The sequence below is a fragment of the Indicator indicator genome, chromosome Z (genome assembly GCF_027791375.1).
Source record: "Indicator indicator isolate 239-I01 chromosome Z, UM_Iind_1.1, whole genome shotgun sequence".
NCBI classification, from domain to species: Eukaryota; Metazoa; Chordata; class Aves; order Piciformes; family Indicatoridae; genus Indicator; species Indicator indicator.
The window spans coordinates 34,047,861-34,070,475 of record NC_072053.1 but is presented as its reverse complement, the minus strand read 5'-3'; the positions used below and the strand labels follow the sequence as shown (position 1 = coordinate 34,070,475).

The following is a 22,615-nucleotide window of genomic DNA, read 5'->3' as shown; positions in this document are numbered from 1 at the left end:
AGAAATTCTTAGAAAAGAACACTTTACCTTTTTTTGCTGATGTACCAATCAACACACATCAATTGCTTATAAACCTCAGATATCCTACTTAAATATAACGATACAGAGTAGAAAAGTTATTTAATATCCATGGTATTTAAATTAACTCCAAACATGTGTTAAAGACTTCTTTTAACTGCAAATTCAAAATTCTGAAATTAGGTAGACTGATAGAAAAAAACAGCACTATATTAATAATATAGAAACAAGTCTCTCTCCTAAGGATGCAAAATAAGTCACCTGAAAACAGGGAAGCATTTCTAAGTTCTATTAAAATTTTAATACTTACTGTAATTGCCCAACTTCATTGAGTAAATGCTTACTTTCAAGTATGGACTTTTCAAATTAAATTCAGCATTAATCCTAACTTTGTTGACAATTATTATTTAGCAAACATACAGTGAAATAATTCTTTCAAATCTGGCTATTATTTCCAGTTATTAAGTGGTGCTTTAAAAAATGTCCTTAAAACCAAATTCTCACTTTTTCTCACGCTACTATAAATACCATCCATCTCTGAAGTCAGTAGCATACTAAAATAGCAGGAATTGTATGACTGGCTGGCCTGGTCAAGTACACTGTAAAATAAAAACATAGTCTTTTTTTTTTTTTATTTCCTTCTTTCTTTTTTGAAAATTGATCGAGAACTCCATCATCTTAAGAGAACAAGGCAAGGTCTTGATAACCAAGTACCTCACAACTTTTTGCTGTTTATATATACACTACTTGGTCTACATGACTAAACTTTTAACAATGCCTTCACTAGTATTGTGCAACCAATGTTACGCTTCATATTTAAGCAAGATGTGCACTATGTAATTCAGCATAAAGCAGATAAACAGACTGATGTACAATGATTCATGTTCTGCATTGGCTGGACACGCTACATACACATTAACATCAGTTTTAACATCCAATGATTAGATTGCTTTGAAACACTTAGAACAATTTTTTTCACAATAAGAAGGAATAAAAGCATGAGCACAGCATGGGTTTTATATGGCTGTAACTGCTCAAGAGGAGCACTTGACACCTCTGCTGTTAACAAACATTCCACTTCCCTTTCCTCTAGTGATTAAAAAGCTAATAGATTCTCTTTGATAAATCACAAACTCTTCATAGTCTACAAGCAGAAATTATGATTGCTAGATGTTCTTCAAAACCACTTTGTTGTTAATTTCACTTCAGTCAGCACCTGGTTTACTTTGCATTACTTTAATTTCAGTGTACTTCAGTCGATTTATTTTTCAGCCAGAGAAAATTATCCTCCCTTTTATCATTCTCTTTACCACACACTTTACAGGCTAGATATGCAGCTTTTCTTTATTGATCTCTCTTATTACATATTTATATTGGAGATCTAGTAACATCTAATTTAACAAAAGTAATTTCATAGTTCCATAAGCACCGCAGAACAATTCAGGTTGGAAGGGACATCTATAAATCACCTGTTCCTACCTCCTGTTCAACCCAGGGCCACCTCAGTTCATGTTATCCAGGGCATGTTACCCAGGACCAAAGACAGAGATTTCATGAGATGTCTAGTAGATAAGTAACTATATAATTTCCTCCAACATCTAGTCAGGTAAATTCCAGTATATTTAATTTATTTATACTTTGAATACTGTAATTAGTATAAATGATGTTCAAAGGAAAAAAATGGAGAAGTAGCTTGAAGCTTGAACATTAACATTTAAGAATCTGGCAGACAACTGTTTCAGATTGCACTGAAACATCTCTCAGGTGGCGTTGCTCTAGTTTTCCTTGAAGATCAACATAGAAGCATATCACAAAAAAACCAAACCACAAAACAACAACCAATCAATGTTCCTCCAGACAACAAATCATAAGTGGTTTTAGATTTCAAGAATGAAAGTTTCCATTCCCTGATATTAGCAAGTGCAACTGGTAAGTTGTAACTGGTAAGTTACATCCTTAGTACCAGTATAGGCTGAGGGTTGATCTGTTGGAGAGCAGCACAGGACAAAGGGACATGGGGATCTTGGTGGACAGAAGGATAACCATGAGCCAGCAATGTGCCATTGTGGTCAAGAAGGCAAATGACATCCTGGGGTGTAGTAGAAAGGGTGTAGTGAGTCAGTTGAGAGAGATTCTCCTGCTGCACTACTCTGCTCTGGTGAGGTGAGGTCACATCTTAAATATCTGTGTTTTGTTCTGAGGCCCTCAGCTCAAGGAGGACAGGGAACTGTTTGAATGAGTTCAGCGCAGAGCTACAAAGATGATGGAGTGGAATATCTCCCTTATGAGGAAAGGCTGAGGGACCTGGGTCTATTTAGTTTGAAGAGGAGGAGACTGAGGGAGAACCTCATTCATGTTTATAAATATGTGAAGAGTGAGTGTCAAGAGGATGGTGCCAGGCTCTTCGCCGTGATGTCCTATGATAGGACAAGGGGCAATGTGTACAAGCTGGAGCACAGGAGGTTCCATGCAAACACAAGGAAAATTTTTTTCACTGTGAAGGGGACAGAGCTGTGGAACAGGCTGCCCAGAGAGGTTGTGGAGTCTCCTTCTCTTGAGAAATTGAAAACCCACATGGATGTGTTCTTGTGTAACCTACTCTAGGTGATCATGCTCTAGTAGGGGGGGTTGGACTAGATGATCCTTTGAGGTCCCTTCCAATCCTTAGCATTCTGTGATTCTGTTAGGGGAACATGTGTGCTTAATGAGAAGTCTGCAGAAGGAAGCTCTTAAATAATAAAACAAATAGGAATGTTGAAAACTGGTACCTTGCCACTAGTTTGCAAAGTCAGTATTGTATTTGTGAACTTAAGAGCAAATAATGTTAGACATCATTACTGCTGCCTTAAGTGTTAAACTTTACATACTGTGTTTTAAAAAGACTTACACCACTTTCATGATGTAATTATAAGGATCACATGAATTTATCTTCTGATGTATCCAATTAAGATGAAAATATGAGAAATGATAATGCTCTCAGAGGAACACAGGGAGACTTACCACATCTGTGATAAATGACACTGCAGGACTGATATTCAATCCTTTAGAAGATGCACAGTTTTGCCATTCCTTCAAATGACTGTAGCAGGAACAGCACCCGTCATATGAAACCAGTGTGCACTTTTTTTTTTTAAAAGGGTTGACTCCAAAGGATTCCTAGGAAAGAAATTCTCTGCCTTGCCATAATAAAAGACTTCAGTACAACTATTGTATAACTAACAGAAATAATATTATCAATTGTGAAGGAGTTGTTTTAAGATTCTACAATGGCAGTCTTTAAAGTCTTAATTATTAATGTTTTAAAAAAAAAAATTCTGATAAAAATCTGGGGAATATTCTTCTTGCTATTATATACTGTGCTTTTTTTTCCTGTTTCAGTCCTAGTAGCTTACGGACCCAGAATAGGTATATCCCAAACCAGCTCACTACTTTTGTATTAAAAAAATCTCCACAGATGATCAAAAAACCAAAACCACAATGGAAGAGGAAGAGCAACACACTAAGTTCCCAAAAAACATGGAATGGAGATGTTCACAAGACTTACTCATAGTCTTGACAAAAAGAAAAAGACTGCATCCTACTTTTATGAAAAAATAGGCTGAAATAGGGTGAAATAGTGAAGAAATGAGAGGAGCTGTTTAGGGTCAGTCTGGCTTTTCCCAGGTCAGTTATCTACCTCGGTATAATTGCTTTTTGGAATTGGGTCAACTGATTACTTTAGACTAATGACGTAGAGAGAAGAGTGTCAGATCACTTGTCTTAATATTCAGCATCAGTAAACAACTTGGTGATCTGCTGACAAAGCACTGGGAAAGGAAACACCAAGAAACAAGTGAAAATGGAAGTGACAGTGATGTGAAGACAGTCTTGCATCTCTAATGTTAGCTTTTAATATACTCCATAACATATTCTACTACATAATTTTAATCAGATGCTTTGTGCAAGCATCCACTCATGAATGCACTCACTACAAATACTGCTACCCAACTGATCCTCTTCATTTACTCTTCTTTGCACATAGAACTTCTCCATGGAAAGACTACTACATCAACAAAGATTCAGGTAAGGGAATCTCCTGCTATAAAAAGATCTCTTCCTTAGGGAAGAGAAACAAAATTTAAGAGCAAAAGGTTTTATGATAAGGTAGAACAAGCAGACAGCAGGTTAAATAACGTTTTCAAGTCTCATTCATGGCATTTACTTCATTTAAGAAAATGCTAGATTCTTCCTGCTACACCAACCTCTTCTGGAGTAATCAGCAAAATGCTTTATATCTTTATATGGTCCAAGGTAGATGAGGGGAACAAGCAGCTGTCTTTTCTATCAGTGTAACAACAGCAGAAGAGTATATGCAGCATCCTAGCTATTTCTAATAAAACTAGGACAAAGGAAATGTCAATATATGGTAACAAACCCATGTGTAAAAACTGCCACACTTCACACTGTTTTCCTATGATCTCATTACTCTGAGCATGAATGGAAGGCATAGAAGTTGCTGCTTTCATTCAATTTCTAATTTCTCTTTGGGAGCTTGGATTGTACTCTTTGCACTTCAACCTTGATAAAACTAGGGGAAAAGATGCATGGCATGGACACATGCCCTATGCCAAACTGTTAAAAAAAAGAGCTAAACAATATGCTGCACTCTTTTGAAATGTATGAGGAGAAGGAAACAAGCTCTCTGTAAATTAATTTTACCTTCAAAGCTGTGGTTCTTTCATGGCTTCAGGAACAACTAACAGAATTTGGAAAAGGGATGAAAAGAATATAGAAGAGTTAAAGACAAGCTTCCTTCTCCAGTTCCCAGTGTTGTAAAGAGGATAACTCCCCCTCACCTTTAGTCACTCACCAGACTCGCAAGGAGCTGGAGATTTGCCTACAGGGTTTTACAAACACAGGCAGAAATCCAAAATGCTAAACACATGTACACAAAATAGGGTAAGGGCATGTATACACTGTAAGCCTTTGCCTTTCTTCTTCAGGGAATCAAATGTGTCCATTCTGAGAATCCAAAGCCAAATTCTAACATAGCAAAGCTCATTATTCAAACATCTAAGGAACCTGTTTAGCAGTGAGAAAATCTGAAGACTAGAGACATGCATCATAATGAACATAAGAAAGAGTGGCAGGATTGTTAAGACGGTGATTACTAAGAGGTCAACAATTCAAGAGAAAACACATCAATTTGGAAACACGTAACATCTGACAAAGGAAAAAAATATTCCACAGTTAGTGGAGTACCACAGTCAAGTCTGTAACATTGAGGATCTTTCCTCTGTTCACAGATGCCTACCTACCTACCAAAGACTGAGCTCTCTTACTGGGATGGTGAATATGCTAACGCTTAATTAGAATTTAATAAGCTGTGAGCCTACCTTCCACAACGAATTGCTAATAACAAATTGCTTTATACTACTTATTTGTATATATCCTGCTTGCAGCATCTTAATAAAGTAACCCAAAAAGAGACAGTAACACAAAATTTTTTTAAAAGACCAATTTCCCCCATTTCCTTTAACTTTCTAATTGAGAGGCATTATTGTGTAGAATGACAGTGTGGCTGAAGTAGTGTGCCTCTGCAAGAAGATGGAACAAGAAAAATAGCAATTAAGAGATGTTTTACTTACAAGTACATAGTGTGAGCATCCTGATACACTTTCTAAATAAACACATTAAGGACAGTTTTTAAGTTAAGGCACTTCATGTCTTTTTAATTAGATGTGTTATCCTAGTGAGCTTTACTTAATAAAACCAGTATTTATGAGGGAGGTCTTTCAAAGCTCTCTCTGTAATGCAGCTCTCCTTCATTGTCCTTGACTTGTACAAGAAATTCAGAAATAGATCTAAATATTTTATTTCTCATGTTAGCTTTTTTCCACATACAGTTTGCGTTTATTGAACTACCAATACAACAGCACACCCCCAAGCAGAAAGGTAGTATTTGTTATGCAAAACACACAGTCTGTGATTGGCATCTAAGACCAATTGATCTGCCCATTACCACTATCTCCCTACCCCCACAAGCTTTACTACAAAGCTATTGATTTAAACACTGCCGATCGGTTTCCATTTTCTGATTTTGGGCAGGCCAATTAAGAAAGTGAGTAATTGTGATTACACTGCTTCAGGATCAATTACATTTGATGCAAGACAAAGTGCTCCTGTTAGAACAACGTAAAGAAAATTATTATGATCAGGAACACTTTACTGCTGAACATGCTCCTAACAAAAATGCAAAATAACTGACAATATCTTTTATAAAGATATATGTTAGCACAAAGTACATGAATATTGACACCTTTGTGTGCACAGTCTTTCAGCCATATTTTGACAAACTTCTACAAGTTGTTCTTCCTTTAGAATAAACTCTTTTTAAGAAGTGTGACATGTAAAAATGGCTGCAGCTGAGTTCTCAGACATTGTCCCCAAAAACATCACACTGCACAATTTCTTCAGTGATGCTGAATACTAGCAGGATTTTCAACAATGTGGGCTTTAACAATAAAATAGCAAATTTCATGCTAAGAACATTTTATCTGCTTTTTATACTATTTTCTAAGAAGTAGTGCCAAAGAGACAAGGCCCTATCAATTAGCAAAGGAACAAAGTAAGCAATTCCTATCCTTAATTTAATTTTAAACTTAGCTTGAGCTTTGTCATTGGACTCACATTGTCCAAATCATTAAAATGAATACACCACTGAGGTCTGAGGCAAATCTATTTACAGTGATGTTACTCATAGTCTGGTTGGTGTTCAGGAATATTGATCTGTCTTGTTTGTCTAATAGGAAAATAATAAACAATTACTAGGCAATGTTGGAGAAAGTAATCAGTTTTTATATATCACTAATACAGCAGACCTCCCAAAACATAAAGGTGATGATCTGCATAAAATCAATGTGTTATGCTACATTGCTTATCCTCATCACTGCTAAGACTCTTAGCAATAAATTGCGTAAGTTTGTAATCAAATCATTAGTACACTGAAAAATATGTACTTGAAAGAAAAATATCTACTCTATTTTAAAAAAAATCATGCTCCTGCTTCCTGCTTGATAAACTGAGCATATTCTATTTAACACTCCCACACCTCCCACATATATTTAAGGAAGAGGCGCCTATAATTTTGAAGCAAATATGAAACTGCATTGCCTAGATGGGAACCTCCCTTCCCAAACAGGCCGCATCAGGCAACAATCCAAAGCTGTTTCCAAATACCAGCAAACAGCATACTGATCAGCTATGACATCTCTATTGTTAAGATTCTCCGGATATCTTTAATAACCTGTTAATAGTGCAAGACATTTTTAGTAGTTGCACACTAGAATTTCTACAAGATTCAAAGGAAGGGTACAGAACTTTCTCAAAGGGCTCTCCCTGAACTGGAATGCGGCAATATGAAAGTCCATCCAATATCCTTTTATTTTGGTGTAGAATATAGGACGTAAAGCTTCTTGCAACAATCTTTATAAAAATAAACATCATTTCAAAATATGCTGGGGGGCAGGGGGAAGTTCTGGAGATCTATTTAGTGCCTTTCAGAGGCTATACAAGCCTGCATAGTTCTCTAAGGTGTTTAGCTTTTCCCGCTCTGTTCATTCATAGTATTTGGACAATGCGCCATTGATGAGCACAAAAAAGCATACATTTATTATGTAAGACAAAAATGTAGTTGGCCAGCCTGTTACTTGTTTTTATTCTCTCACTAATCATTTAAATCAATCTATAGCATGAGGAATAAGCTTCTTTGGTCATCAAATTTTGGGGTTGGTTTCATGCAGTCATTTTAGATAGATCACAAACAGCCACAATAAGGTAGTGAGGCAGTAAAATTCCCTATATTATGTACTTTTTAGACTAGCGACTTCTTACAGTCCAGCAGACTAGTTAGACCTGACATGGTGTTATTTAGAAGAATCTCAAGGGGGGAGGGGTGGGGAAGCATAAAAATGAAGCTTAGTAACAGAGTAGTAATTCTAAATTGAAAGAGTTCTTGCTTCTGCGTGTATCGTTTACCCCAAGGAAAAAAACATGACCTCCCAAACACAATCTGTCAAAGAGTTTTTGAACTTACACGTGTGATTTCAAACCTAAATTTGAGCTCCCTATCATATCTGTCCTTTTAGAAGCAAGTGCTAACAAAATTTTGAAGACTGAAAAATCCTGATGGTCCTTATGAAAGTAAAACTGAACATTAATTATGCCTTATTTCTCTAAAAACATCTTGGGTATGAGTCATGTTGTGAACTGTTGTTTAATTTTAAACATATTTAATGAACAGCAAGTCTGTTGCTGATGATATACACTGCTTTTGTCAAGGGCAAAAATCTACCCATGCTCACTCCCCAAGAACTCACCATAACTGGAAACTGGCCATCTGAGTAGAATCACAGAAGTCAATACCCATTGAAACAGTAATGGATCCTGCAGGCTCCAGGCACTCTGCATGAAAACATTTTGAACAGGTAAAGTACACATGCAAAATAACAGAAGGCCCCAGATACACTTCACACAATTAGAAAAAAGTTCCATTAAAGAAAAGGCAATACTTGTAGTTTTATTTCAAGCAGGTATCGCCCAAATGTCACACTTTGATGTGTAGGCTTCTTGGATTCCCCCTCCCACAGTCAACACACGTTGCTATTTCAATCTTATATTCTTACGATCAACAAAATTTGTATTAGAAAAGACTAGGTAAATTATTTACAGGAAAAAAGTTGTTTACATCCTTTTATTTGCATACAGATTCAGCACTGAAATTTCCTTTCTACGCAAGTATGCAGATTTAATAAATAAAAACACACAACAGAGATTAATAAAATTTACATCACTACTCTTAGTAAGGGAAAAAAAGGCTTTGTTTGGTAGGAAGAAAATATCTTTCTTTGTATAAGTAGAGGTCTTAAAAAACAAGCACTGGAGCAGAATTCAACTTCAAAAGATTATAAGACAGACAACTTACAAGTACAGCTAAAAGAGAGGAATTCAAACAAAAATGATTTGTCTGTCAGCAAAAATGTCTCGTTTTCAGTTCATTGATGTATCTGATGGTTTTCAGGAATGGAAGAGTTGAGAGATGCTCTATGACAAAGGAACCAATACAAATGCCACAGAATCCACAGCGGCTTCATTTTGCTTCCTAATCTGAGCAGGAATTAATCAATCAAGCAATTGCCCCACACTGAAAGGCACCAAAATTAATTGTTGTAGTGTGGTGGGCCAAAATCCCTCTCCCACAATAACAACTCCAGACTAGCTCAGTTCAGAAGCAAATGAAGCTGTATTTTACAAGAAAAACTACAGTCTACAACGGAATGCAATGAGTATGTACAAATATACAGTATTTACAATATTTACAAATATGTACAATTAACAGAAACAGCACAAAACCCTCCCGGCCAAAGCCAGGAAAGCTGCCCTCCCCCGCCTCACCCTTCCTTGCCTTCCCCAGATGCCCCTGGCAGAAGGAAGAAAGACAAGAAGCAGAGAGGTTGTTAAACTTAGCTTTTCAAGGTCAGTATGCAAGTATGTTATCTTCGAAGCTAAGCACAGAAGAGAAACGCAGACTGCTCAGCAGAGAAACACCAGACAGACTAACAGAGAGACTTTGTTTTGAGTACCGACTCTTAGGCATTTCTATCTCTTCCATGGAAGTGTTTAGAATAATCATTATTTTGCTTTCTTACACCCAATTGTGATTTATTTACATTCTTTTACTTTTCTGCTCGAACTCTGTGAAAAGAAATTAAAGGCATAGCCTTAAACCATCACGTAAGAGTAAGTTCTGAAAACTGAGGAAAACACAGAGGTGATTCAGTTAGGCAAAGACTAAACTAATTTCTGAGATTTGAACAGAAATCAAAACATTTCAAGAAGTCTGTGTAAAGCACTGAAAGGTTACAGTCTTCAGCTCAAATTCAGACTAAACTTTACTAAAGTCTTTGAGCTTAAGGCTTTCAAATGGGATCTCAAAAGCACCTAGATAGGAAAGTCCCTGCACACAGGGAATCCAGTGAAATAATTTGGTCCACTCCTACTGGCAAAATCAGAATAATTGCCAACAATAATTGCAGTGATGGAGACTAGAACTAGACTTACACTCTAGTAACATTTACTTGTTTGCACTGACCCTTATGTTGGTTCTGCAGAACAAACTATAGGATGTATTTTCCAAATGACAGAAACAGAAAGGCAGTAAGAAGAAAAGGGCATATGAACTGAGTTCTAGATAAAGTGACAAGAAATATAGACAATTTGCATTCAAGCAAGAAAAGCAGCATTTTTGGAAGGAACTACAGATGATGTATTGTTTATTTTCTGCAGAAGAAACCAACAGCTTCACAGGATAGATAACATAGTAATGTCTTGGGAAAATAAATACTTCAAATACTTAAAAGGGTATGACTTTCCTGTGGAACTCGAGAAACCTGAAACAGGTTAACTTATTAATACCAGATTAATTTTCATGTTTTCTCATGACATTTCTCTGACCGTGAGTACAGTATCTCTTGACTTGATTTATACTATTACTAGTTTTCTACTCATAAGCCTTTGTGACTGAATTTCTTTAAATGCTTAAAGGGAGGAATATAAAAATCAGCCTGGTTAAATTAACTTGAAATCAGAACTTTGTGTTTCTTAACTTGAGAAATAAGCACCAAGTAGTTATCTTTTCTAAAATCAACTGTCTTCATCAAGTATGTATCATTACCAAACAGCAAACATTACTTCAGAGTTAAAATTTCAGAAAACTGTAGCGTTGTAGAATTGCTTTTGTAGCTATTTGGTGTAAATCTGAATAGCCTTTTCAACCTTAAAAATTCAAATAATTCAATAGCACATGGCAATTTAATACCAAGTATCTTTTTAACTACTCAAAACCAAGCACACTCTTTACTTCCTTTTTTTTTTTTTTTTTTTGCTTTTAGAACTTGTTTCTGTATTCTTGTAACATGTTATGGTTTTACATAACATACCTCATTAAAGGAGAAGAAATGTGTTTAAAAGACAGGAGCTTCTGTCAAAAAAAAGAGCATGTGGGCCCTTTCCATTTATATTATGAAATAGAGACACTTTTGTTCCTTCTGCCTGCATCATACCATTCTAAAACAAAGAACTGCTGCAAAAAGAAAGCAGGTTGTGTGCACAGGTACTATCCTTGAATAAAAGTTGCTATGCTCTGTTTTCTCAGGTTTTCCACCCTTCTCCAGTAATAGAAACTTGGCAAAAAACCCCAGGAGACTGAAAGCAAAACCATGTAGGTTAGTGCTGACTACAGCACCACTTTCTACCTAGTCTAAGAAGCCACATTTTGTGAAAGTATGGTAGAAGCAAACTAGATTAAAATACATACTTTCACTGCACTGCCAAAAAGTCTCAATGAAAAGAGCAAGAATGCTCTGGGCCACCAAAATAAATAATACATCTACAAATATTCTTTAAAGCTTATAAAGAAAACAATTATGAGTTTATGAATCAAAATACCATTCTTAATAGTAGCTTCAGGCTGTAGAAAAATCAAAGTTTGTGGGGAGACAGAAAAATTTCATTGTATCAACTGGAATTTATACAATTGATATTTTAATAAGCAGATAAGCTTTCAGGCATGGAAGTTCTAATTAAGGAGTTATTTTTTAAGTCTAACACAGGTCGGGGAAAGTGGAATTACATTTTTGTTAACGTTAGATTATCTAAGAAGAGATAGTTGCGTAAGTGTATGTGCCTGTATACATACAGAGACAGATGTGTGTATACACACATACGAGTACACTTATGACTAGGCAAAACATATCTGAAATTCTGCAAAAGATTAAGATTCTGTATTTTGAAAAATAGGATAGGATTACCTATTGGAGTAAACTCATGCATCCTCATGCCTGGAGGCAATTTCTTCTCCTCAATGTGAATATTCTCTATCTTCTGATCAGTTGTATTTTTTACTGTCACTTGCACAGATACCATACGATCACCAAAAATGCCTGCTTGTCTTGAGAAGTGATAATGAGCTGCTAACCCTTTTCCACTCATTCGATGAAGTAGTTCATGTGTTTTTGTTGGCACAGAGACTAGGCTAGTGACCTGTTAAGTACAGAACAAAGTTGGTGAATGTTTTAAGCAAAGAACACATAAAATGACAGTTGAATATTGCACTTTTCACTCAGCCAGAGCACCTGCTTTCTAGTTGAAATTTTAGTGCAATAGAAACATGCAAATCCATAAACAAATGGAATTAATACGTATCAGATAACAGAGATTAAAAAAAACCCCAAACCCCACGTTTATGGTGCTGAAAATTAGCAGCTTTAACTTCATTGCACTTGCCTCAGTTTCCTTTATAAATGTGTTTTCAGTATCTTGACTCTACAGTTATCCAATAAATTCTTAGAGGCTTTTTAAAACAATTTAAAGTTTTAACAATTTAAAGTAAAACAAGTTAAAACAATGTTGTTTCCAACAAGAAGCCTCTTTCCATTCCATAAATCAGAACTCAAGAGTGACCCTAAGTCCACTGCATACTGTGAAGGTATGGTAAGAAATTATCTTCTCCTTGTTTTGTTAAAACCACAATAAATATGTTGGCTAACAACTCCACCAGTCAAAGAAAACCACAGTTATGTATAGTAGAAAGACATTGTTCCACAAGGAACAAGAGAAATTCCAAGGATGCTCGGTACTATTCTATGCTGAAGAAGTAGCACGAATAAAAGACATTAAGTTGCAAACCACCAGAAGATACTGCTGATAATCAGTAACTATGAGCTCAAAAGTGTTAAAGTAAGGAATAAACAGAAAACTGCAGGTAAATTAATCTGAATTATTTAAACAACTTTTAAGGAAAGGCTAGGAAATTACATAAAAGTAACACAATCAAAACACCCTGGAGACTGAAAAACCCAGATGCTCAAGTACAAAAATCCCCTTTGTCTTGTCAATGCACTATGAGCTGCTGAACTTTATAGTACATCTGTCAGACACATCTCTTTCCACTGATGACCGTTCATCTTCTTTTGCTCTACACATAGCCCTGAATGCTTAACTAAGTGAAACAAACAACCGTAAATAGCATGATGTTCAAGACCTCAAGCAGATAAGGCAGGAGAAAAGGCTTTTATGCCTTCCCTACAAAACTCTTACAGGTTGCTACATTTTCCTGACTATCACATTTAACATTGAAGAGCTGATCTGAAGGCTTAGTGAACACTTCTAGTAATAGGAGAAGCTGGTAAGAGCTGGGATTTAAACTTACAAGGTATTACAGAAATGGGAAGAGTATCTGGAAAATATAAAGCTGTAAAGAATGTTGTGGATAAACTTCAGAAGTTAGTGAGCATGTTACAAACTTGAACTTCATCTCTGAGCACCAGTTCCTGAAGGGTAAAGCCAGACTAGTAATACCCATCACTTCAAGGAATCTCTGTAAAGATGAACTAATAAATGTTTTGAAACGTGAGTACAGCATTAATGAAAGCTGAAGAAAACTACACGAGGAACTGAGTGTGTAGTCAGGAAAGGTAGCTTTGGAACGTGCATTTTCAGACATACCATACTGAAAGAAAGACAAATAATGAAGGAAAAAGACAGAAAGGCTTCTCTCATCGCCTCAACAGTCACCACTATGTGACTGTAATTAAAACAACGCGTACAGGATGAGATTGAGCAAACACCTCTGCAAACACTTCCACATCAGATTTTACTTTCAAGTTTTGGCCTGCTGTTTCTTTCTCTAATACACAAGACCTCTGTTATCAGGGGTTTTTTTTTAGAAACAAATTAATGATCTACCAGTAGCTGTGGGTGTAAAGACTAAAAGCAGTTTCAGAATGTCTGAACTGAGGAAACTCCACAATCTTAACTTTGTTCAATTTATGTGATATTTTTAAAGTAAATTGGTGAAGTTCAGACATTTTCTTCCCCCTAAAATGATAATGTAATATTCTCAGGGACAACTTTTTTAATTCTCCTGTATAATCAGAAGAAGATACAGTTGTTTGTAACAGAAGGCATAACCAAATACTTAAGTATATATTCAAATAATACTAGCACTGCTACTTGAAGATTACAAGCACCATATATTTAAATGAAGTCCAATTTTTTTTTTCAATCTAGTTACTGATCTGTGACAAGCAGGAAAATATCTAATACTTTTGCCCAAGGACAAAATTTGGTAAGATTTTACAAAACTCATAATGAGCAGGTTATCTTTTTACTCCAATGCTATTTTACATAAATAAGTATGTGGTAAGATTAGGGTTACTTTTATGTAGCTTACCTTTAAATTACATTTATAAAATAAGGAGGTACTTCAAATACTAAATGTCTTATCGGTACACAAGGAGGCAATGACAGTAAAAGGTTATCAGCAGAGTTACGCTTGCACCTGTTACACAAACCATTGCTGAAACAATGAATAAATTATAAGCTTTTTGATCTAACTTGAGATCTATTTTTAAGTTTAAGCTTAGCCTTACCTCCTCTCTGGTAACATACAGGTGGTTTTATTAATATTATTTCTTCATAAGAATGAAAACATAGGAAGTTAGTAGCTAGAAGTCCAACATGTAGATATATATGTATACACATGCAGCAAAAAGCCATCACTATACTTAAATTGTAACACTGACTCAAATTTTACAGAAATGTTCCTGTGATTTTTAAAGATTGTAATCTATGCCCTTTTCAGTGTTACTGGTGATGTTTCAATCATAATTTCACTTGTGAGCCCATTCACTTTTATTTAAATTATCTACCTTACAGAGAAACAGATATGCAAAGGACAGCCAGAATAATGAGATTATTTTAAATCTCATTTTCTTTACTGTAGAACATTAATTTTCAGTTGCATTTAACATGGTAGCACTAGAAATAAATAAAACATATATATATGCTGAACAAAGGAATTTAGTTCTGGAAAATGAGAATTCACAACCCCTGTATGTGCTAGCAGGGTTTTTTTCCATTTTAAGAACAATTTTATTTTAATTAAAAGATTTTTAATGCATACAATTGCAATACTTAACAAAACACACAGGGCAGATACCTGCAATTGCTCTGGGGTCAAAATAATTCTCCACAGAGCTAAAAGAATAAGAAGTATCTGGTAAACAGGGGATAATCCCCTACAAATCTTACACAGCATATGTTTAAATAATAGAAGTCATTTGTGTACCTTTAGATGGTTTATGAAAATAACCAATCAATTCTGCAGACACAACATTATTTCTAAAGGAAATCTATGTGACTCATGATGCCTGCAGATACACAGAGACAAACCACACATATTTTATCAGTTTATTACAGTAAGCAAATAAGCGTGGAATGAGAGTGCACATAACTGTCTACTTAACGCTTACTGAAACATTTATAAGAGCTGTTATCTCCCTAATAACAGACAGACAGTGTGCAATTTTAGAGAGGAGAAAAGCTTCATATTTTTTAACACTTCACTAAAAAGTAACTGAAGAGTGTAAAATGAAAAATACTCTGTGCAGTTAGCTGGTAATGGACCATATTATCAACTCAAGTTAGATTTATAGGATACAAACTAGTCACTAATAGTTATTTTATGACATAGCGTGTCTACTTTTTTAGGGTAAAGATTATTAAGATTAAACTTGCAAAACATTTTTTTTCATACAGCTGTTTAGAATGACAGAAAGGAAAAAAGTTATAAATTGCCATCCTATCTCATTTTGACTGAAAGCCACCATGAATTAAAAGTCATTGTACACACTCCACATGGATATTAGACTGGAACACTGTATTGGTATGAGTCAGACTGGCTTCCATGCCAGCTGCACATGTTGAAAGATGATACATCACCCTAAAAGAAGCTGCAAATATTTTTAACTACTTCTTATGTAAAACCAGGAAAGACAACATTGGGATTTTGCCTTAAAAGTCTCCACTCATTGATCACATAAAGAGAAAAGTTAAGATCACTGACAGTAAATTTGGCTTTCTTTATCACAACAGAGGTGACTAATCACAAACCACTGAATCTTCTCTATATGAACATGCTTCTTTTTGCCAGCTTGGTAAGTCCTTAATAACTAAGCTTAAGTTAATACAAAAACTATTTGCCATAATTATTTAAAATAAAAAGCACTGCAAGGTTTATTAAACCTACTTACAGTCAACAGAACTGGACAGTGTTCCCTGTACAAACTATTATGATTATTACTGAGCACAAATTACATCTGTTACCTTTTTTCTATTTGTTCCTCACCTTAATAATGTTGCAAAAATAAATGCAAATTCATTTCTGATCCTGACTCAGAAATGCATATGTGTTTGGATAAAACATATATTACTGGAAAAAAATATTTGCTTCCACGAATGATGATAATTATAGTTCTATTACTCTAAATTACATTCTGTTAAAGCAGTGGACTGAATCATTTAATCTAAGTAGCCCTTCTACTGCCCTCCTATTGGCAATATCCATGACATAATCCAAGAGTTACCTACTGAGCTGTGAGAGCTATATCCTCTCTTAAACTCACTGTGAGGCTATGCTCCAGTAATTCCGCAACACCGAAGAGGAGAAGGGCTATCATGTAAGCCCAGCGACATTTACATGATCTTTCAACTGAAGCTATGAGAGAAACTTAACTATAATTTTATAGTATTAGGAGGCAGATGAAAAACCATGCAAACAAAGGATAGACAACTACTGGCATGAAACAGTATATTCATGATCTTTTGCTCCATTACCAGTTACATATCGCTCACAGTCACAAGGCAATGTCTTCCTTATGCAGCTGTTAAAGAAATAAAGAATTAATAATTCATAAAAAGATAAAAAGCAAACAAAGGATTGCAGAAAAAATGTCAACATCCTGCTCTGCATTATTGCAAGAGGCTATTGCATATCACAACATTAGAACATAACTCAAGTCACGCTAATATGGACTGCGAAACTAAGGACAGTATCCCACCAGTAGGGGATGGGGAACCCCACTAAGTAAGCATATCTGTATTTTCTACAGTCCAGAAAAGCAACAGCATACTATGATTCCATTTGGGTTAATTTATCTAGACATACAGACATATATTATATCAAATTCTGGAAAATATTTAAAATAACATTCCACCAAAGGCACATTTAATTGTTCTACATCAACTAAACACCTTCCAAATGCCGTGTCAGTTAGGAAGTCCTTCAATTCCTAATACATCCTAACTCCCCTCTTTTTTGCATTGTCACCAATTTTTAGGCTCTACACTTCCCTAAATGATTAATATGTCAATGAGGCTAATTGAAAATTACCATATTAATGCTCCTATCTTTAAATCGGTATTGGTTTCAGACAATGTCAGACAAAGTGAGTTTCAAAAATTCTTACTGAAATTCAGCATTGATAGAACATATACTACTTCTGTCTACAAAAAACAGTTCCCATTGACTTTTAAATCACATGGAGAAAAATTTCAAAACACACCCCCACTTTCACTATATTGTTGTCTGTCCCTGTAAGGCTGCCAAAATGAATCCTTTTCTCTGCCTTTTTTTTTTCGCCGTAAGTATTTGTATGTTATCAAAGAGTTGTATAAATTCATCCTTTCAAAGAGCAGTATGCTCAAGGTGATCCATGAACCTAGAAATGATAAAAATCTTCTGTAGTATTACATTACCTCTTTTCTAATATTTTATGTCCCTTAGATTTTCCTACAGTCTTCTTACAATATAATCAACTAGGCAGACTTCCAGTAACTTTGTATCAATAAAAAGTACTGCTCTTAAAGCATAGAAATTACTACATAATATAAAGGAATCAGAATGAGGCCTTAGCCTGTAGCTCTTGAACAGCAGAAAATACTTTTAGTCCCATACCAGATTAATCAAGCTTTTTCAGAAGTAAGAACACATTTGTTTTGTATTTTATGTGCAACTGGAGGTCAGTGAGACAAATTACATTTCACACATTTGGCTTTATAGGAAAGCAACGTATGGTTTTGTTTAAATTTGGCATCTTTGTCTTCTCATTCTGCTGACCATAATGAATCACATGAATAAACCAATGAAAATATTAGTGAAATCTTTTAAAAAGCCACATAAGAAAGAACTTCAGTAGAAACAAAATGGGAATTTTGTCATGGTTAAGCCAGGGCTATTACACAAACATGAAGGAAAAGGCTGAACTCAGTGTCATAATTACGAGCCATGAACCTTGGTATAAATTCCGAAGTGCCCATTCTTCCCCACAGAGGATCACCAAAGGACTACAAAAAGGGCTTAAACTGATACAAAGGGAGAATTTTCTTTTAACTGCATTTCTAAAAAAATCAAGCACTCATGGTTTAAAAATGTATCTCAATCCAGGTTTTAACTTTTAAAATAACCAAGTCAAATGGTGAAATTCATATCCGGATCAAGTGGTGGAAATCTTATGTGTGCATGGGAAACCTTGAGATCTACTCTCATTTCATCCTACATATGCTTCTACAGAGTGAGAAGCAGATGCAGGTGGCTGATGAATTTCAACAAGCAGCATGGTAGTTTAAAATCCACTGAAAGTCTCACCATTTTTTCAAGGAACAGGCATTCTCCCGATATACAAAACCCAATTAATGTACAGTTTGCAATTTGACCCTTCCACTGACCACTCAACTGGAAAGACTGAGGATCAGCTGAAGTAGTTTAAAGAGTAAGAAAAACAGAATAAGGTGGCAACCTCACCTTGCATCCTAATTATGAATTTGAAACAGTGGATGCTGCCGAGAGGGATTAATACAGATCCTGGCATTGACTTCAAAGAAATTCATACAAATGATTTCCAACATATTATTTTGATTTTGTCGAAACAGCCAGCACTCTAGAGACCAGCAACATGAAAACATACTGAACCTTACTGGCTATAACAGTTAGGGTTATAGTATAACAGCTCCTGAATATCGACTGGTTACTTCCAACAGAAGCATCTAGTTCAAATTTCCCCCAGTAAAGGACCTCTTGTGTCAGGATAAATGTATAATAAAGTTAAAACATTTACCACACAGTATATCCTACGAGCCAAAGTGAACTCAATTTATAATACACTATATTAGAAATTTAACACATATATTTATGAATGCTAAAATGTAAATTACATCCTTGTCAGCTTACTACAACTATATATTTGAATCTTGGTGGTTCTGTTTTTGTTGAAGAATGCAATGTATTATTTTAGCTTCTATCAGGACAATCTTAATGCATAGTAACCCATATGTAAGGACAAAAAAATTCCAAACCCACCACACCTATATTAGCACTTCCTCAATGTGGGTGTAGAAACTCTGTATGTACAGGCATACATCTCTCTTTTGTTATATGAATACACTATTTCCCCCTAAATTTTATTTTGCTTTACATAAAATGTTTCACTTGGGGAAAAACCACATTCCTTAAGTTTGTGAAAAGCAGACTTCTGAGTTAACCTGAGACCACAGTTAAAATACAGCATTTTTGTTTTCCTTATACTTCACTTTTGGTCCCTAAAAAGAAAGAACGAAAGAAATTATACAGTTCACAGTCTGTTAAGAGACAAAGATGAGCTAACTTCAATTCATTTGTTTAAATTCAAAAGCACACTTTTTTTGACTCAAACCTACAATTTATGGCATCAAATGACCTATTCAGCCTCCACAAGGCCAATTCTTTTCACACTCATTAAGAAAAAATACCACTCAAGCCCACCTACACATAGCTGAGGGTAATGTAAGCAACACCTCACAGAGCACACTGCAAACAAAAAACCTCACCCCATGGGTATCTCTAATAAAGACTCTCCTGTACAGACACAGATTCTGAATGCAAGTGCACCGCTTTGAACAGTAGATATGACCACACTTACACCCCTCAGCTGATGACTGAAGGCAAATTAGGCAGGTAATTTTGTTCTCATCTTTTGAAATTACCTTGGTACTAACTACTAGAGTATTTCTGCTACTATTTTCTAAACCCTCCCATAGATTGTTAGTCAGCTGAGCAAAATGTATCAGAAGGAACAACCATTTATTAAATCTATGCCATCTTAAAGGAATTTTAATACATAAATGTATTTAGTAATAGTTGAAATTTATGATTTATGTACTGAGCATAAGTTCTGATGCTTCTGTATTACAAAGTTCCTTCAGCAGGAATGGTAGAATTATTTTTGTACATTTTTCATATAAACACCTTTTACAGCCACAAATACCTAAACTCCACAATAAAATTAAAAGATGTGTTTTACAGCTTTTACAAATGTTCCTTTCCCCAGTTCTTCTGGCATTTTCAAAACAAAAGCACTGATGCCAGGGGCAATAAACAACAGGCAAAACTCTATGCAGCCATATAGAGATTGAAATGTTTCCTAATTCATGCGAACGTTAGTTTAAAATGAAAATTTTATGAACTGCACAGCAAAAAACACTAACCTGGGAGTATTCTAGAATTTTTTTTTCCAGTCGTAGCATGTCAAGGGACTGTTTGCCAAGTCATGAGGAGCAAAGCATGCAAAAATAAGGTGAAAATCAGTTTCCAAAGGAGCTTTTAAAAACTCATCTCCGTGATGATACTGTATTTAATCACAGCATTGTTCAACAGTCTTTCCAGTATGTCTAAGGTTTAAGGCATAGCAGGACTGAAGACACTTCTAAATGGTTCTGGTGTGCAAAACAGTGTTTTTTTAAAAAACAACCTTAACACATGTTTGAAGGTGGGCAACAAAAGGTTTCCCACCTTCCTGCAACTGTTAGTAAGAACATGTAAAGTATATTAAAATACATCTGTACTGACATAATCTAAAAGATTCCAAGCAACTTTAATTTACCTACTGTGACATCCTTGCCTTTTAGTTATTTTGTACTGCTAGCCTATATTCACGTGGCATCATACTACTGGTTCATGGCAGGAGTGATAACTGCCTAACAGTAGTGACATATCTCACAAGATGAGTTAGTCTTACGCATAGCTTTTATTTTCAAAGACAAAAATATTTCTTTTCCCACACAAGTTTCCAGTTTTAAACATTTTAGGACAGAATGTGATGTTGACACTTCAAGTAAAAGTGTCAAAATTGAGTCATGACATGCATCAAACAAGGCTTTGTTATTTATTTGAACGAATATGCCAAGCTAAAAAACTATCAGTAACAAATTTCAGAAATCAAGACATGATGTTAATTGTAAAGCATTCATTCCTACTTTAATGCGTATTTAATAACTATTCAACTTCAAGGCTTATACACTCTCAGGACAGTTAGATATATTTGGTTCTGTATACAAGGGCAAATTTTGATCCTCATCAGCAAAGTACCTTCCAATGAAATCTTACATTTCCTTTAATATTGCTCTGAAGTTGGAAGATGTATTCACATGCATTAATTCACATACTTGGAAGAGCATTGAGACCTCATGTCACTGCACAGTGAAATCCAGAAACTGTCCCCTTCTGAGAAAGGGAGTTTTAGTAAGGAGTTTTCAGCGGATCCTCTAGAAATCTTAAGTGAAGAAATAATAATTTAAAAAAAGTTTCTTGATATGGGATTAGCAGAATATGCCAAAATCCATGCTGTAAAACATATGGAATTACAGAATTTAAAATTATAAAAGGATCTCTATGGTTTGAGTATCACTCCTCAGTATAAAAATACAAACCCCCAAATCTGTGATTAGTCATATAAAAAAAGTGTGCATAATCTGTAGAGACAGGTGAAGAAAGGAGGCTTCTAAAAACACATGCTACAACAGCATGCATCTTTGAATGCAGACACCAGGAAAAGTTATATTTGTATTAATTTCTAGCTATGAGCTACTCTAATGTATAGTCCTCATAATATTCACCATGGTCTTGCAATGTTGTGCCGCAGATGACATGCAAAGAGTCTTGAGATCAGGAAATTAAATTTTCTGCTCTATCAATTTTATATATAATACTGGGCAAACAAATATGAACTACTGTAACTTTTTAGACAGCTATCACATAGGTTTAAAAAAAATATTCTTGCTGTACTCTAAAATAAGTATTAGATATACAGTTGCAATGAAGTTCAATTGAGTAGCTATGTATAGTTAATATACGTTATGCAAGAAAATTGTATCGTAGGATACAATGTCCAGGTGCTGTATAAATTCACATTCTATTTCTATTATAATTCTGCTTTTGCAGTTAAACAAACTTTGTCATAGGATTGTAATTTACTGTGACCCTCTGAAAATAAAGTGAATACTGATTAGCACATTTTCTGGCACATGTTGTGTCTCTGTCACTAAACAATGTCTTAATTTTAAATTCTTGTTCAGAATCACTGCTGTGACAACTACTGTCACTGCTCAAGGTCTGCACAAAGCTTCAAACTGCATATTATCACCCATTGACAAACTCGACATTTTATGAAGGGCCCCTTCTCACACTGATGTATCCTCCTTATCCTGTGTAAATAAGTAACAATTCATTTTATAACCTTGACTTTTAAAGTCCAGCCCTTCCACCTTCTTTTTTTCTTCTTCCTAAACAAGTGACAAAGAACAAGGAAGCTGATTGAAGGGGTCCATTATGTATCAACTTAAAGAAAGGCAAAGTGATTGATGAAACTAGCAGTCACCTTCACTGCTAGCTACTGCACCTGTATCCTTT

General features: G+C 35.2%; 1 protein-coding gene across 1 annotated transcript in view; it reads right to left on the bottom strand.

Annotated features, from left to right (window-relative positions):
- Window positions 1-22,615, bottom strand: part of AP3B1 (adaptor related protein complex 3 subunit beta 1) — a 141,095-nt gene that overhangs the window by 19,636 nt on the left and 98,844 nt on the right. The window contains exons 23-24 of the mRNA XM_054398147.1: window positions 11,865-12,096; window positions 8,376-8,460 (exon numbers count right to left, since the gene is read on the bottom strand). Coding sequence (XP_054254122.1) covers window positions 8,376-8,460; window positions 11,865-12,096 — 317 coding nt within the window. The remainder of the gene's footprint in view (window positions 1-8,375; window positions 8,461-11,864; window positions 12,097-22,615) is intronic.